The sequence below is a fragment of the Myotis daubentonii genome, chromosome 10 (genome assembly GCF_963259705.1).
Source record: "Myotis daubentonii chromosome 10, mMyoDau2.1, whole genome shotgun sequence".
NCBI classification, from domain to species: Eukaryota; Metazoa; Chordata; class Mammalia; order Chiroptera; family Vespertilionidae; genus Myotis; species Myotis daubentonii.
Window position 1 is genome coordinate 3,330,575 of NC_081849.1, and position 17,917 is coordinate 3,348,491.

Here is a 17,917-nt window from a genome sequence, read left to right on the forward strand (position 1 = left end):
CCAAGGATGTCGCCCCGCATGTGAAGGCTCCTCCACACAGCGGAGCTGAGGGCACTGAGGCAGGATGGTCGTGGGGCCCTTGGAGAGGAAGCAGAGGGAGACAGGACAGACAGGAGCGGAGGGTGGGCGCGGCCACAAGCCCAGGCCCGGGCAGGAGGGGCCGGAGGACTGGCTTCCCAAGCCCCGGAGGGTGGGCCGGGGGTCTGGACTGTGGTCCCAGTTGAGGGGAGGAGACGCTTGGTGTCTTCAGCACTGGGTCCATGGTTCGAGCTACAGCGCCCGGGGCAGGCAGGCTCAGGGAAGACAGTAGAGCCGCAGGACGGGGCAGCCCAGGGCTGGACAGGTGTGCCTCCCCACACGCCCTAGGGCTCAGGACACAGAGGACGGGATTCTGCTCCATCCCAGCATCCCAGCAGACTCAGCGCCCGTGGCGGGGCTCCTGAGTACGAAGCCGGGGGAGGGCCTGGTGGCCCTGCAGGTCTGACCTCGCTTGAAAGGCCGGGCTGCACTCCCAGTGTCTCGGTGAAGCCACGCCGGCCCTGTGTCCTGGGTCCCAGGAAGGAGCCTCCCCTGCAGCCTGTCTACAGCCACTCCTCCCCCAGGTTCCACCTGCACCTGCCGCCTGTCTGGGTCCCTGTGCTCACCACCGCCCCATCCGCAACCTGACATGGCCGCCCTGCAAGTCCGTCTGACACTTCCACCTCATCAATGCTCAGGGAGCAGGTGTGTGCACACGTGTGTATACGTTTGCTTGTGTGCGTTTGAGGCATGTGTATGTGATGGTGTGTATAGGAACGTGTTATGTTCATTTGGGGGGCATGTGTGCATACGCATAAATGTGTGCACCTGGGGTGTGTATATGTGTAAGTGTGTGTGTGTTGGGGGCATGTGGCCTGTGTGCAGCCCCAGCGCCCTCTGCTGGCTACATTGGGGACTGTGGTGTGTGCGGTGCCTCCGCTGGGTCGGGGATGGGGTGGTGGGGACAGGTAGGCTGGGTCTCTGGTGCAGACGACTCCAGAGTCCCTGTCACGGCTCTTCCTGGTCACGGTAGTTCACACGTGAACAGTGCCGCATGCACGCTCCCCCTTCCCCTGGCAATCAGCAGGTGAGTTCGGGTTACTGGGACCCCGGCTTCCTCGCAGAATCCCCGCCATCCTGGTTAGCCCCTAGAGCTGGGACGATGCCCACCCCTTCGGAGCCCGCGAGTTCCTGGGACAAAAGCTGTCTGTGGGGGCCCAGGCCCTTCCCAGCACCCAGTCCTCAGGGCGGCTCGCCCGGCCACCAGTCAGGGCTCTCAGCCTCCCTGGCTGGGCTCAAGGCCCGCAGTGAACAGGCCGTGGGCTGTGACCAGAGGCAACCCCACAGGAGGCGTCCGTAGGTGGTCGTTCTCCTGAACCTGAGACATTTCTCCCCACGTGTCCCCAGGCCTGCCATTTCCTTGACCTCTGCACCTCCTGCAGGGCCTTTGTTTCCTGGAGACCCACACTCACCTGCTTGCTGAACCCACACACCTGCGAGGCCCTCCAGGTGCGCCCCCCGCAGGAGCCTGGCTGGTCTCCTGGCCTCAAAGGCCGTGGCCGTGGGACACCCGGCAGCAGCTCCGAACCTCCGCTGAGGCCTCTGTGCCCGAGGCGGGGCCACCGCTTAGCCGCTGCCCAGGGCTATGTCTGGCAGGGCAGCCAGGGGCGCGGTGCACAAGGGGCCCGACCCAGCAAAGCCCCAGACGCAGGGCTCCCCTCTGCTGATCTAACAGCATCTCCCACTGTCCCCACTGCAGCCACGGAGTGGAGGGTGGTCCCCGGCAACGGGGATGGGGAGGGAGTCCCGAGTGTGGCCTCCGTGTCAGGGTTGGCAGGAGGAGGAGCCCGAGTGTGGTGGAGTCTGAGATGAGCACATGGGCGCACATGGTCTATGAAATACAGAATTCCCCGACCCAGATGGCCGGCAGCCCTCATGGTGACCCTTAATACTGTCATTTGTTTGATTCATACAAACGTCAAATAAAAGTTTCTTGTTTTTACTCTGTGAGGTTTTCTCACCCACTCGCCCACCCACCTGTCCTCTCCTGGGAGTGTCGCTCAGCGCACCCAGCCGCCCGCCCTGCAGCCGCCTGCCCGTCTTCGCGGAAAAGCGTCTGGTGAGGTCCCATCCATTTGTTCGCTGCCGAGTCCCTGTGCACAAGGGGTCTACTTGGTGGGACGGGCGGGCAGTGTTCCCGGTGCTTGGTGACAGCGGCTGCTAACGAAACTCCTGCCTGAATGACACTGGTTCTAGTGCAGGTGGGAAGACTATGTGTGAAACACATGAACTAGACAGACTGTGCCCCAGAGGACATGGGCGAGGAAGGGGGGGTGCTGGGACAGGGGTGCAAGGAGAGGCGACCCCGACCAGGAAGGGCCTGGGACAGCCTGGGCCCTGGAGACCAGGAAGCAGAGGGCCTGTCAGCAAGGAGTGGTTGGATCAGGGTCCTGCTCTGTGAGGCGCAAGCTCTGCCCACAGGACAGGGGGCTGAGGACACTGGCTCTGCCCAGGGAGGCTGGGCTGGGTGCAGAGCCGGCGGGCGGGTGAGCGTGTCAACCACTTGGTGGGTTACACATGACGCACAGGCCACCGATGCAGATCCAGTCCCCCAGGAACAGCGGCCCGCATGCACCACGAATCCCCCTCTGAAACAATGGGGTGCGGAGAGGGGAGCGCTGAGGGCACTGGTCCCTGCCCGGCTCTGTGAGGGAAGGGTGCTGGGCACCCTGGGGCATGGGCGGGATTTCAGAGCTGCAGTGACCTCTGCACCGTGACTCAAACCACACAGTAAGGACATCCTGTGAAGACCGAGTATCTAGTGCCTCACTTCACACACGTGCAAGCAGAGGCACAAAGTACTTGGGCTTCTCACTCGCCCCCAGAATCTTCTGGAAGCAGAGATGCACAGAGCCTGCAGCCAGCTCATTCCCCTCCATCTCCAGACAGATCACCACACACGGGTCACCACGCTGCTGCAATGCCCTCTGACCCAGGGGATAAGTTTGGGAGAGCTGATGGTTTTACATCTGTCTTTGGGGGACTGGCTGTAGGAAATCAGCCATGAGCTGTGGTTAGCTTATTTGAGGCTCCTACCTAGGCCCCGAGTTCCTATTTTATTTGCATTATGTGCTGTTAGTGGTTTGTCTTTCTTCAGTCTTAGCAGCTTACAGGCAAGATGTACCTGCCCTCACTCCTCAGGAGCCCCCTGCACGGTGGCCCCAGCACCCGCCTCGGTTGGGTGGCCCATGGTCCAGGCTGTGGCTGCCAGGCCCGCAGCCAGTCATGGGTCATGGGCAGCCCTTGGGGAGAGCACACTGAGTGCGGGAGGCTAAAACCAACAGTAATTAGCATACTATGCAAAAAGACCCATTGGAAGGCCAATGGACTTTGATACTCAGCAGGGCTGAATATTGCCCTGCTGTGGGCTCAATGGCTGAAGGCAATTCCCTCACCTGATAACCCTTTTACTGTTGACCAAACCTTACCTTTGATATGCCTGTATGCATTCCTAAAGGGCAAATGTGTACTTAAGTGAATAAAAGCTGACAGGTCCAGGGTTTCAGCCAGCTTCTGCACCAGAGGGAAGTTTCCGCCTGGCCCCCATGTCTTCTGAATTCAGATTTCTTGTCTAGTGTTTTCATTTGTGTGCGGCCCCTTCTTCAGATCCTGAACCCTAGCCGTAAATGGATGCGGCACTGAGCACCCAGGACACCCGGCAAACACCTATGTGCAGACCACAGCGTGTCAGGCACCGGAACAGCCTCCCTTCACTTGGCACCCGGCTCTGAGCACAGCACCAGCAATGAGAGTGGAACAGCAGGGAAGGCTAACCTTTCCGAGGGTGGGAGACCCCTTCAGACTCACTGTCCTCAGCACTGCGGTGCTGTCCGATGAGAGTGGGGAGGGGGGTGGAGAGTGGGGGGTAGTTGATGCCGGATGAGGGGGGGTGCTGCCAGTCCTGGCCCAGCCCCCTCAGCGTGCCCACAGGTAACAGAAGCTGTGGTATTACTAGGGCAGAATAGAACCAACTACAACTATTTGGGGTATGACTCCAACACAACCTTGGGAAAAAACATTTAATGCAAATATTTAGCCATTGGAACATACAGATAAATAAATAAGCTCAGAATCACTGAGAAAAAATCAAATAAGTATAATTGCCCATTTCTTTTCAATCCCAGGTATTTTCAAAATACTGAAAATAAAATGTACAAATTAACTGGTAAGCAAAGAGGAAACAGAACATTCGACATAAAACAGCCTGAAATAAAAATAAAACCGACAAGGACAAACCCTAATTATTTTATTTCTGTGTGTATCAAGACTACAAATAGCATTTAACACTTAATTTATTATTCCAATTAAGAAATTACACGTTTTGATAATGGTCATTGTTTTAAAAGTGTCATTCAGTCCTGCACGTGAAAGGATATTGCTAACCGGGCCAGTTCAGAGGGACAGCCTGGAGCCCAGGGCGGTGCCCCGCGGAGAGAGCCCGGGGCCCGAGTCCAGGCCGGCCATCAGCGAGGAGGCCCTGCTCTCACGGCCGCCGCGCCAGGACGCTCATTCAGCCACCGCGGGTCCTGATAAAGTGCCGATTGCGCGGGAACCGCTCACACTCCTCCCCTCGGCGCGCATGTGGGGACTGTCCCGCCTTCCAAGCAGCACCGTTGAGGAAGTGGAGGGTGCAGAGCGTGGCGGGTTACCCCGGGTTACCCCAACATCCAGGGCGACGCCAGCTGGCCGGGGACGAGGCATTTGGTTCAAGTGACTGGATCGAGCTCAGTGTCTGCTCCCACGTCGTCACTTACTGTAGGTCACAGACCCTTCTCCCGAAAACTCTCCAGACAGAGTGGAGACACAAAAATGGAGTGCCCTCCCCGCACCCCACAGCAACAGCCAGGCCACCGTGATGAGGTCGATGGTGCGCCCTAAGCAGGCACGCTTGTCCCTGTGGGAGCAATGGCTTAGAAAGCACAGGGCCACACGACCATATATCTCTTCTCCAAGCCTCGCCCTCGGGGAAAAGGCAGCAGGAAAAACGCCTTGAGTTTGAACAATCAGGCTTGTAAACAGCTCAGCCCACAAGAAGCAGTGCCCCTGAGTCAGCACCCAACCCACAGAGTCAGTGTGAACAGCAGCAGCGCCTGGAGCCTGCCCAGGGCACCTCAGCCCAGGGGCGCCCAGTCCAAGGGCACTCAGCCCAGGGGCGCCCAGTCCAGAAGCCTCGCCCAGGGGCACATCAGCAACGCCAAAGCTGTATCTTTGGTTAATTTCACTGAGTTGCCACTAGTCTTAAAACTGTGTTCTTGGCAAAATTACTGAATGAGCCACATGGCACCTAACATGTTATTTTAAATTTAAGTTACTTGAAAAGCAATGCCCTTCTGAGTAAGTGACAGTGACTGAAATCATGTAAAAACGAAGGGGCAGGAGAGCGGCGGGAGCCCAGCCCGAGCGTCCTCGTGGGCCTGGAAGGAGCTACTTACGAGGAGGCCGCGCAGCTTCTCTGCAGAGGTCGCCGCCCGCCCGGGAGCTCAGCTCAGCTCGAAGCCCGCGGCGCACTCTATGGCGTAGAGCAGCTTGCTGCGCAGCAGCGCCTCGTCCTGGAACTCGGGCAGCTTCAGCAGGTTCATGCAGGTGCTGGCCGTGGGCAGCCGCTCCAGGTCGGAGCCGCCGTTGTGAATGCAGAAGGCGGGGTACAGCTCCTGAAAGACGGCAGCCAGCATGGCCTTCAACCAATTTTAAAATGCCGAACAGGACACAGCTTTCCGCGGGGACGTGATCTGCATCCACACACACCCACCCAGACGGCTGACCAGCATGGCGAGACCAGAGAGCACACTGGGAGCCAGGCCCCGCTCTGACAGGGACACCGGGGTGAGGCCCCGCCACGGCCTGAGCAGGACAAGCCCGGCTGACACTGCACGTCAGCCATGCTGCCCCGCGTGTGCGTGAACTCAGCACACGTTCTATGACGGGCAGGACATGGCAAGAGCACAGCCCACGAACATGCTTCTGACCTCTGTGCGTTCACCACAGTTACATTAAGCTCCATTTAAACAAGGGGCATGTGAAATGGGCTAAAAAGTGTCTTTTTTTTCTAATTATAGTTTGTACACAACTTTAAATGTCTCTTACACAGGTCAGAACAGGAGCTGAGAGAGAAGCAGAAAGCCTAGGACCGCACCACCCTCCCTGAGCTTCTGAGTGCACCCACTCCAGGCCATGCTCTCAAGTGCCCCAAGGGAAATCAGGCATCTGCTGAGAAAGGACTGTGCAGGCAGGCAGTGAGCGCTGGGTAAACACGTGGTCATGTGACTGGGTGAAGGCAAGTGTGAATTTATTTTGCAGCTAAATGCCACGTCTCAGCGTTTCTTTCCTAATGCTAATCGAATTTCCTACTTGGAGTCTTAAAAGTAGGAAAAATGAAGTTCTGCACTGAAACTGGAGTCAAGGGCAGCACCTCACGCATAATTAAGCAGTGCCACGGATTGGCATTAATTCAGAGTGAGGAGAGCTTCCATTGATTATGTGGCCTGATAGCAACGTAACAATTTTCTATTAGCACTTTAATGATTTTTTGTCCGTAATAATCACAGTCATTGAACATATTAAACTTTAATTAGCTTTAGCTGATGTCTCTGCTCTCCCATAACCTGGCACTAGGGTCTCAGGGCGTAAACTGTGCGTCCGCGTCCTCCTACCAGGGTCTCGCTGCAGGCAGCCCTGCTCCCTCCTCCGGTCCGGCCTGCCCGCCCGGGAAGGAACAGGAATAAACAGGAAGGTGATTTTCCCAATGTGGAGTCTAACTTACGACAGCTGCAAAGACCTTTAAAAACTCTTAAATTCCTTGTAAGAGGCTTCTGGTACTTCTCACAATAAAAAATTTTTTTTGAAGATTTTAAACAAAAACAAAAACAAAAAAACCCCTCTTAAATTCCACATGTAATATATTTTAGTTCATTGAAAAGACCTAGAATAGGAAGCCTATCTCATGGCTTCCCAAACAGCATTTTTCAGAATACAATGCACTCAATTATGGCTGCACAGGGGTCAGCAGGGACAGGCTGGGAAGGCTGGTCCCCATGGATGGACTCAGAGGCCGCAACGACCGGCACCGGTTCTCCGGAGCAGCACCTGCCCTCCAGCTTATTGCCAACACCGTCGGCTTCGACAGACCAGGTGCCGGCAGAGATCTCTGGGCCTGAATTTTGCTTAATTTTCATATTTGTAGGTTAGGTGTTGTTTTGAAATCAGAAGATACTGGAAGCCTGGTCTGTCATAATAAACTTTCCTGGGAGGAACCAAGATGGCAGCACAGGTAAACACCTGTACTTGCTGCCTCCCACAACCACAGCAAAACTACAACTAAAACACATAACAACTCTCATTCAGAACCGCGGGAAAGCTGGCCGAGTGGACGTACTGCAACCAGAGAGGTAAAGAAGAAAGCGCATTGGGACTGGTAGGAGGTGCGGAGGCGGACGGGCTGGCACCTGGGTGCGCTGCTTTTTTAATTGGGAGGGAGATACAAGTTCCGGCTTGCTCTGAGCTCCAGTGCCGGTCGAGACTCTGGGGGACCCAGACACATACAGGGAGAAATGGGACTGTCTGGCACTGGGGCAGGAATGCGGGCAGCTTTCTTTCAGATGGAGGTGCTGGCAATGGTCATGGTTCCTGCGCTGGGACCTCCCCCGGTGCAGGGCTGACTGGCAGCCACTGCTGTTTGCTCCACCCTGGAGATTCCCTGAGACCCCGCCCTACCCAATTTACAACCCCACCCAAGCTTTTGCATATGAATGGCCTGTCCTTTCTCAGCCTAAAACCTGTCAAACAAGCTGAAGCTGGGTCAGGGAGCCCCAAAGCTATCAAAAGAAGGCCCAAGGCTGCCACCAGCAGCAACCTGCCTTGCTTCACAGCTGGGCCTCCTCTGGGCACTTCCAAACCCCATACAAAGAGGAAGAATCTGCAGATCTCTCTGTAGCTCCTGCTGGGTGGCCTCAGGCAGTGGCTGACTTTGCACCTCCTTAGAGATCCAAGAGCCAGTGTACCCAGTGGTCAGTGTGAGACCATACCAGATTACAACTCTTCACATCCATAAGCGACACACTCAAGGGGCAGACTCAGTGAGGACCAAAGCCCCACTGAAGCAAGTCCTGCCCCATAAGGGTGTCTCCTGCACCACAGCTCTTCCATTGTAGACACAGTTGGTCCTCACAGCCAACTGGCCTGGAGGTCAATTCCTCCCAGTGATACCAACAGCAATTAAGGCTCCACTACAAGACTGTGCACACAGCCCACAAAGGGGTGTAACTAGAGTGTCCACCTCAGGTGATTGGGGAGGCTGAGCCACTGGGCCCTATAGGACACCTAGCACACAAGGCCACTCTATCAGCTACCCAATATATAGAAACACTGGGAAGCAGCCAAAATGCGGAGACCAAGAATCATATCACAAATGAAAGAAATGGATGAAAGCAAAATAACTAGATATAGAGTTCAAAACTACAGTTATAAGGTTACTCAAGAATCTTCTAGAAACTTCTGAGGAACTTAATGAGACCTTCAAGGATCTTAGTGAGAATGCCAAAAAAATGGAAAAGGGCCAGTCAGAAATTAAGCATACACTGACTGAAATAATGAACAATATACAGAGATTCAAGAGTAGACTAGAGGATCCCAGGAATCAAGTCAAATATTTGAAATACAAGGAAGCAAAAAACACCCAACCGGAAGAGCAAAATGAAAAAAGAATCCAAAAATATGAAGATAGTGTAAGGAGCCTCTGGGACAGCTTCAAGCGTACCAACATCACATTATGGGGGTGCCAGAAGAAGAGAGAGAGCAAGATATTGAAAACCTATTTGAAGAAATAATGACAGAAAACTTCCCCTACCTGGTGAAAGAAATAGACTTACAAGTCCAGGAAGCGCAGAGAACCTCAAACAAAAGGAACCCAAAGAGGACCACACCAAGACACATCATAATTAAATTACCAAGGGCAAAAGACAAAGAGAGAATATTAAAAGGAGCAAGAGAAAAGCAATTACCTACAAGGGAGTGCCCATACGACTGTCTACTGATTTCTCAACAGAAACTATGCAGGCCAGAAGGGAGTGGCAAGAAATATTCAAAGTAATGAGTAGCAAGAACCTACAACCAAGATTACTCTACCCAGCAAAGCTATCATTTAGAATTGAAGGTCAGATAGAGCTTCATAGATAAGAAAAAGCTAAAGGAGTTCATCACCACCAAACCAGTATTATATGAAATGCTGAAGGGTATTCTTTAAGAAGAGGAAGAAGAAAAAGGTAAAGATAAAAAATTATGAACAACAAAATGACAACAAATACATATCTATCAACAAGTGAATCTAAAAATCAAATGAATAAAAAATCTGATGAGCAGAATACATTGGTGAATGTAATAGAATCGGGCATGGAAAGGGAGCACACTGACAATTCTTGGGTGAAGGGGGTGTGGGGGGGTGTGGGAAGAGATTGGACAAAGATCTTATATGCATGTATGCAGTACCTATAGACATGGACAGTGGGGTGGCAAGGGCCTGGGGTGGGGTGGGAACCGGGTGAAGGGGAGCTATGGGGGGGGGGGGGGAATAGGAACATCTGTAATAATCTGAACAATAAAGATTAAAAAACAAAAATCAAAAAGCTTTACTGAAAAAATTACCAGATGGCAGTCCGGCCGTGTGGTTCAGTGGTTGAGCATCAACCTATGAACCAGGAGGTCACGGTTTGATTCCCGGTCAGGGCACATGCCTGGGTTGTGGGGGCTCAGTCCCCAGTGAGGTGAGTGCAGGAGGCAGCCCATCAATGATTCTCTCTCATCATTGATGTGTCTGTCTGTCTGTCTCTCCCTCTCTGAAATCAACAAAAGTATTTTTAGAAACATCACCCATGGCACGGAACCCTCCTTGCTTAAGAATGTAATGGTCGCCACTGTCTGTCACTGGGTGATAGAGGTTCTGCTGAAACTCTTCCCACAGCCCCTTTGTCTGCACTTGCATGTTTCACTCGGTCTGCCCTGTGCTTCAGGTGCCCACACAGCATCACCTCCAGACCCAGCCCCTCCCCAGCGCCCAAGGCACTAGACCCGTCAGTAAGGGGGATTGTGCTCCTGGTCTGGGTGTGGCCTACACAGCGGTTCCTGAGGCCTGTTCTCTGAACAGACAAGATCTTCTGTGGATGTCACGGTGGTGACCCGCACGTGTCTGTCCTGTGGCTGAATGTGACCTGCTTCTGGGTCGTATGTCTCGTGCTGCGTGCCTCCCCTCCCTACCCCCTCGCAGAGTCTGACTCCTCACCAGCCCTCAGGCGGCTGAGGCTGTGGCAGGAGCACAGGTGAGGGCCGCCCCGCCCCTCTTCCTCTGGTAATTCAGCTGTGGTTATGGAAAGGGCTTGTGTTTTAGGGAATCAGCAGGAAAGACACTTCCTCAGCTTACCCTCAGACAGTTCAGGACAGAAACACACAGAGATGCTAGAACAAGGGTGGCAAACGTAACAACTGGTAACTGTGGTTACGGTGTCCTCTGCCCAATTCTTACCAATACTCTATAGATGTGAAGTAAGGCCAGGTAACAAAATAGGTCACAATGGGCACCTGGGAACAATGTGCTTCTGCTCGCACACCTCTCCCCAGACGCAGCCTCCACTGTCACCCTGCCTCCCTCAGCCGGCTGCAAACAGCCCCGGACACACGACAGACCTGGAGGCAGCAGCTGTGACAGCCAGTGCAGTGGACAAGGTGTGCCCGCAGGCTCACAGCCACTGCGCTCACCGGACCACCAGCAGGCACCGTGGGGCACAGTGGACAGTGCTCCCGACGCAGCGCAAGGCCACGCACCTGGTGCCACCTATCAATGCACATCAATGCCACTTCCCCAGACTCCAAGTGCCCCGCCACCAGAGCCCCACATGGTATCCCACTGCCTTTCTCAGTTACAAGGGGTTTTAAAGCAAATGCACAAAGCAGTACCTTAAACCCCAAAAGAGGGGGCCGGGAGCAGCTGGTGACGAACTTGAGCAGTTTGCGCTTCTCCTCGTCTGTGAAGCCCTCCACGACGCGCCAGAAGGCTCGGATCACAGGGTGGTCGGCAGAATAGCCTCCTGACAAAGTGACACGTGGTATGAAACAGCAGCGGTGCACAGTGGAGTCCCCAGGGCCCCACCACAGGGCGCTACGTCACCACGTGGTGGTGGCAGCTCCTGGCAGACGGCCACCTCTACCAGCACCTCTTAAGCCGGCCCCGGGTGACGGCCAGTTCAGAGGAACAGAGCCTTCGGAGGGACCCGTGTCACAGGACGACCACCGGGGTCTGAGCTCCGGGAGCTTCGCTAGGAGAGCCCCTAGAGCGCAGAGGGGCAGCCCGGAGCGACAGGAGCTGCAGGAAGGGCGCCCGCCGCAGGGCAGGCCTGGGCTTTTCGGTGACAGGGAGAGCTGCTCGCCTGCATGATCTGTGTCCACTCGCTTTATCACCTGTCCCGACTGAGGCACAGACGTGGCTGACAATTAGACCACTATTCTAAAGTGTAACACCTGCTACTTACAGCTTTTAATCTGCCTAAGTGCCTCCTAAAACTGAAATAATGGCCTTATATTGTTCCCTCATTGTTAATACACTACAGAAATAACATCAATAAAATATCTTAAGTGCATTAATTGGCACCAACATGAATAGGATGCTATTTTAACCCTATTCACCAGCACAACTGCCATCGGCGAAGGCGTGAGCTGGGGAGACACTTCCTGGCTGGCCTGGCTTCTCTAGACTCATGATCCGAGTGGGGACAATGTGCCCTCAGATTATTTCCTTTACACACACAGGAGAGTTCAAGTTCAGAGCAGTGGGAATTCATTACCGAGGGGAGACACATGCACACATTTACATGTACATGAATAGACACATGTGTATCTATATAAATAAATGATTTTAGCAAATTTATAGATTTTGCAGCCATCACCACAGCCCAGTTTTAGGACATTTCCAGGAACCCCACACGTGCCCTCAGGGTTACTTCACACAGAATTCCTCCCGCAAGAGGAGAACCTCCTGCATGGTCCACTCCCAAAACCCTTTCAAGTTACCCTGGAGGAAGGCCGAACGGCATTCAACAGAAGAGAGGCGGCGAGGCTGGTTTCGCTTTTTCAAAACTGTAGTAACATAAAACTCACCACTGAAGCCCTCCTACGTGTACAGGTCAGTGGCGTTCATACGGCCGCTCCTGATGCTAGCCAACACTGCCTGCCCCTGGCCCCTCCCGCCCACTCCCAGGGTCTCGGAATGTGTCGGTCCTAGGCACTCTGTCGTTTGGTGCATGTGGCTTATTTCACGTGGCATACTGTTTCCAAAGGTTGTCCTGTTTGAACTTCATTTCCTTTTAAGACAGCGCTCTCCCACTGTGTGCACAGACCTTTGCCTATTGTGAACAGTGCAGGTTTGAACCTTCCAGAGCATGCACCTGTGAAGCCCTCTACGACGCCTGACCGCCCAGGGGGCACGCTAGGAGTGGGGTGTGGGTTCACACAGCAGTTCTGTGTCTAGATTCCGGGAACCACTGAACCACCAGCACAGTGGCCACTTCCTGCACGTGTATATTTAGAACGCTCTCTCGCAGTCTTGCCTGCCTTTCCACTTCTGAGAGGCAGCTTTTGAAACACAAAGGCATTCATTTTGAGAAACTCCAATTCCCATCAGCATTTTTCTGGACTGCGCTTTGGTGCACATCTCTGCCTAATCCAAGTCAGGAGAGGTTCTAAGGTATGCTAGAGGCTTCCCTGTAGGTCAGCAATCTGGTTGTGTCGTTTCTGCATATGGTGAGGAAAGAGCTACATTCACACTTTTCTACGTGGATATTTTCCCTGCATCATTTTTTTTTTATTTTTTTTTAAAGATATATTTTATTGATTTTTTACAGAGGAAGGGAGAGGGATAGAGAGTTAGAAACATCGATGAGAGAAAAACATCGATCAGCTGCCTCCTGCACACCCCCCACTGGGGACGTGCCCGCAACCAAGGTACATGCCCTTGACCGGCATCGAACCTGGGACCCTTGAGTCCGCAGGCCGACGCTCTATCCACTGAGCCAAACCGGTTCGGGCTTCCCTGCGTCATTAAACCGGCAACAATCAAGTGAGCGCAACAGGAAGACACGCTCTGAGCTCCAGGATGGCCGCGCCAGCGCCGCTGTGGGGGCTCCGAACAGTCTAGGCTTCGACTCTGCCAGACACAACTGTTCAGGCTGCTTCAGGCCCTTTACGTTCCCACACACAATAGATGAGCTGCTGAGATCTGATACGGGTCGCATTGAATTTGTAATTAGTTTGCAAGAATTGCATCTCGACAACACTGAGTCTTCCAATCCCTGAGAACGGACTGTCCCCCATTTTTTAAAGTCTCCTGTAAACCACGCGTAAGTCTGCCTTTACTTTGCTAACTTGTATTTTATTCTTTCTTGATGCTCCTTTGAATACACTGTTTTATAATTCCATTCGTCTGTCAGAATAGACTTGCTTCCCGCACATGGAGCTGTGCTGCAACCTGCTGACCTTGCTCTTCAGCTCCCGCGGCCTGTCTCTGGTCACTGTCCTCGCGAAGTTTTACTCCTTTCACTTTCCTTTTCCAAGCTGGGTGTTTCTCTCCTCCCTCCCCCCGCCCTGCCCACCGAGACCATTCACTGCACTAGCTGGAACCCCCAACACAATGTGGGGTAGAAATAACAAAAGCAAGTGTCTTTGCGCGGGGAAGCACTCGGCTCCGCCGCGCTGCCGCGTGATGGCAGTGGTGAATGTTTCACAATGTCCTGTATCAGGTTCAGGAAGATCCTTCTAGTCCTCGTTTCCTGAGAATTTTTTTCCTGGGAGGAGAGGCTAAGATGCTCAAAAGCTGCAATTACTTTTTTCTTTGCATCCATTGCGATGATAATATGGGTTTTGTCCTTTGTATTACCAATACATCAACACATTTTCAGATGCTAAATTAACCTGATATTCATGGGATAAATACTCCTTGATTTAATCATTTTTATGTGCTGCTGGATTCAGTTTGCTAATATTTTGAGGATTTTTACATCTATGTTCATGAGGGACATTAATCTGTAATTTCCTTTTTTTAAAAAAAGTTTTTATTTATTAAATTGATAGGGGTGATGTTGGTCACATGAACATATAGGTTTCAGGTGTGGGTTCCTATATTACAAGATCTGTATATTTTCTCTGCCTTTGATATCACACTAATAGTGATCTCTGTGGAGAAAAAATCCTCCTCACTCCACCATACATCTCAGGACCACACACGATATGCTTCTATGGCTTAAATATTATTCTTTTTTTTTTTTTTAAAGTTTTTATTTATTTCAGAGAGAGGAAGGGAGAGGGAGAGATAGAAACATCAATGATGAGAGAGAATCATTGATCGACTGCCTCCTACATGCCCCCTACTGGGGACTGAGTCCACAACCCAGGCATGTGCCCTGACTGGGGGGAATTGAACCATGACCTCCTGGGTCCTGGGTCAACACTCAACCACTGAGCCACACCAACTCAGTTGGTTAAAGCATCGTACCGAATCACCAAGGTTGTCAGTTCAATCCCTGGTCAGGGCACATACAAGAAACAAACAATGAATACATAAATAAGTGGAAAAACAAATCAATGTCTCTCTTTTTCTCTAAAGTCAAGCAATCAATACAATTAAATAATAAAACAGAAAAAAAGTACAATGAAGAAAAATCACCCGTAATTTCATTACTTATAAATGACCACTACTATTTTATAAAACTGAAATGGATTAAAAGTTTTCTTGGTTTTAAAAAGTAAATTATGCACAGTGTATAATCAGAGAATAGAGAAAGGGAAACAAAATTTTAAAGCAGCAAAAATGACATAATCTCAGGACCACTTACTATATTACTTTTATCTTATTCAACTTTAATAAGTTGAATATAAGTGGTATTATGACATGTATTTTCTGATATATGAAATACTTTAAGTGTTCACGCACACGATAAAGGCAGTCCCAGTGGCTCACAACTGAAATCATTAAAAAAAAATTTTTTTTAAATGATTTCAGAGAGGAAGGGAGAGCGAGAGGGAGAGATAGAAACATCTAAATGAGAGATGCATTGACTGGTTGCCTCCAGCATGCACCTCTATAATGGCTGGGGAACCTGAAACCGAGGTAAATACCCTTGACAGGGAATCGAACTCATGACCCTGTGGTCCTTGGGCTGATGCTCTAACCACTGAGTGAAAACTGGCCAGGTCCACGAGGTTAAATTTTTGTTGTTATTGTTAATCTTCACCCAAGGATATTTTTTCTATTGATTTTTTAGAGAGTGGAAGTGAAAGTTAGAGACACACTGAGAGAAAAACATTGATGTGAGAGAGACACATCGATTGGTTGTCTCCGTCACTGCCTCCTTTACTCCCTCCAACTGCGGACGGGGATTGAGTCTGCAACCGAGGTAGGTGCCCTTGACTGGAATGGAACCGCAACCCTTCAGTATGTGAGCCAAACCGGCTAGGACCATGGAGGAAAGAAAGAAAAGAAAAGAAAAGAAGGGAAGGGGAAGGGGAAGGGGAAGGGGAAGGGGAAGGGGAAGGGGAAGGGGAAGGGGAAGGGGAAGGGGAAGGGGAAGGGGAAGGGGAAGGGGAAGGGGAAGGGGAAGGGGAAGGGGAAGGGGAAGGGGAAGGGGAAGGGGAAGGGGAAGGGGAAGGGGAAGGGGAAGGGGAAGGGGAAGGGGAAGGGGAAGGGGAAGGGGAAGGGGAAGGAAAGGAAAGAAAGAAAGAAAGAAAGAAAGAAAGAAAGAAAGAAAAAAGTTTTTTTTGATTTCAGAGAGAGGAAGGGAGAGGGAAAGAGAAACAGAAACACCAGAGAGAGAAACATCAATTGTTGCCTCCTGCACTCCTTACTGGAGATGGAGCTTGCCACCCGGGCATGTGACCCAACCAGGAATCCAACTGGAGAGCTCTTGGTGCATGGGATGCTGCTCAACCGAGCCACCCTGGCTGGACATCACGAGGTTAATTTTTTAAAAATTTACAAATGCCCAAAGGCCACCAACTCCCACTCGGAACAACCTCCTTATGGTTGTAGTTTGATGACTAAAGTTGTTGAGCATCTTTCAATGTGCTTATTGGCCATCTGTGTATCTTCTTTTTGGTCTTTCATTTTCATGAAAAGCAGAAACATTTAAGTTTTATTTAATAAAAAAAATAAATTCCAACAAGGCCCAATTTTTAGTTTTTCTTTTCTTGCTGGTGGGTTTTGGGCTAGCACTGCTCTTAAAAGGAAAAGACGAGAAGCACCCAATGTCCGTGAGTAGAGACTTAAGAAGGTTCTGAGGAGGAAAGCCCCACACAATGCCGAACGGAGCGTAAGGATGAGGGAAACGGAAGGGAATTTGCGTGTAAACACAAAAAGGTACCAAGAAGACTCATGACTCATGGTGGGAGGGGAACGGGAAGACAGGTCAAGAACAGGAGGACTGTTGCTGTGGGCCACACTATACGCTCTGGGTTTTAACCCACATTGTTAAAAATGTGTCAGCTACAAAAAAGTGTACACTGACAACCACTGTGGGAACACGGTCGTCGGGGACATCTCCAGGAATAAACAGCGGGTGGCAGTAACGTACCTGAGTAGTTGGTAAAGGACTTCAGGTCCTCCAGACTTATGGGAACTTGTGCACCAGAAATCAGTACCTGAAACAAAAATGTAACTCATAAACCTGGAGGAAAGCCGTGTTACACCAGGCCCAGTGCCCAGGTGCCTGCGGGCACAGACCTGAATCTCCTGCTGGTCGAACATACGCAGCCACTCCAAGTTGACCACGTTGGCCAGGCCCTGCCGGAAGGCCAGGCAGTGCGGGCGGATCTGCCTGTTCAGCCTGTAGTCAGCCACCAGGTGGATGTATGCGATCCGGTTCGCGCTGGTGACAGGGATATCCTTTCCGCCACATTTCAGTTCTACTACCTGTGAACATTAAAACCAGGGGTCAAAATTCACACCCAGAGCCAGAGAGAACCGTCTCTGGAAATGGGCTGGTGCTGCCGGTAAGTGGGTCTCAGCAGCAGGCATGCACCTGGCACGCGGCCCCCTCCACGTGACTGTGGGCCCAGGCTCTGCGTCTCAGCCCGGCATCAAGGTCACTGACCACCCTGCTGTCTCCACAGCACCGAGGACTGAGGCCACAGCAACCACGCCTGTTCATTTAGGAATGAGAAGTCACACAGGGCCAGGACACGAACCACGTGGCCCAGAGAAGCCAGGGACTCATTTTGGGGAAACAGCTTCAGGAACTATGGCCACAATGAAGCGATGACTCGCACTGGCACCAGGGCGGCACCCGCTTCTCCATCTTTCCCAGGTTCCTCTTGCTGCCGCTGAGCTGGGATGGAGAGGGGAACGTCTCTCTGTGTCTGTGAGCAGAACCAGGGAGGGCCACTTCCTGTCGCTGCACAAGCACACTCGCAGGCCCTGCGCTCGGTCAGGAGGCACCGTGACAAGTACTGGGCCGCGGAGCGCCGGTCCTGGCTCTGGCTCCTCACCCCAATATGTGGCTACACACGGCATCCCCCCAGCTTCTTGTCATTAATAAATGGTGACACTGCTTTGCCTATCTTGGACTTGTGATTACATAAGCTCATATAAAGGTGATTGACAACTATAGACACCTAAACCTAATTTCCAAGCATGTATGTGTATATATATATACATACTAGGGGCCCGGTGCACGAAATTCGTGCACTGGGTGTGTGTGTGGGGGGGGAGTGTCCCTCAGCCCAGCCTGCCCCCTCTCACATACTGGGAGCCCTCAGGCATTGACCCCCATCACCCTCCAATCGCAGGATCGGCCCCTTGCCCAGGCCTGAC

General features: G+C 52.1%; 1 protein-coding gene across 6 annotated transcripts in view; it reads right to left on the reverse strand.

The window, feature by feature from the left end:
• Positions 1–4,083: 4,083 nt before the first annotated feature.
• UBE3C (ubiquitin protein ligase E3C) overlaps positions 4,084–17,917 on the reverse strand; it is a 114,282-nt gene continuing 100,448 nt past the window's right edge. For 5 of the 6 annotated variants that reach the window (XM_059711341.1, XM_059711343.1, XM_059711338.1 and 2 more), the window contains 4 exons: positions 16,829–17,017; positions 16,680–16,746; positions 11,020–11,150; positions 4,084–5,729 (listed from right to left, as the gene is read on the reverse strand). In XM_059711341.1, coding sequence (XP_059567324.1) covers positions 5,559–5,729; positions 11,020–11,150; positions 16,680–16,746; positions 16,829–17,017 — 558 coding nt within the window. In that variant the 3' untranslated portion in view covers positions 4,084–5,558. The remainder of the gene's footprint in view (positions 5,730–11,019; positions 11,151–16,679; positions 16,747–16,828; positions 17,018–17,917) is intronic. The other variant, XM_059711340.1, reaches the window with a different exon arrangement.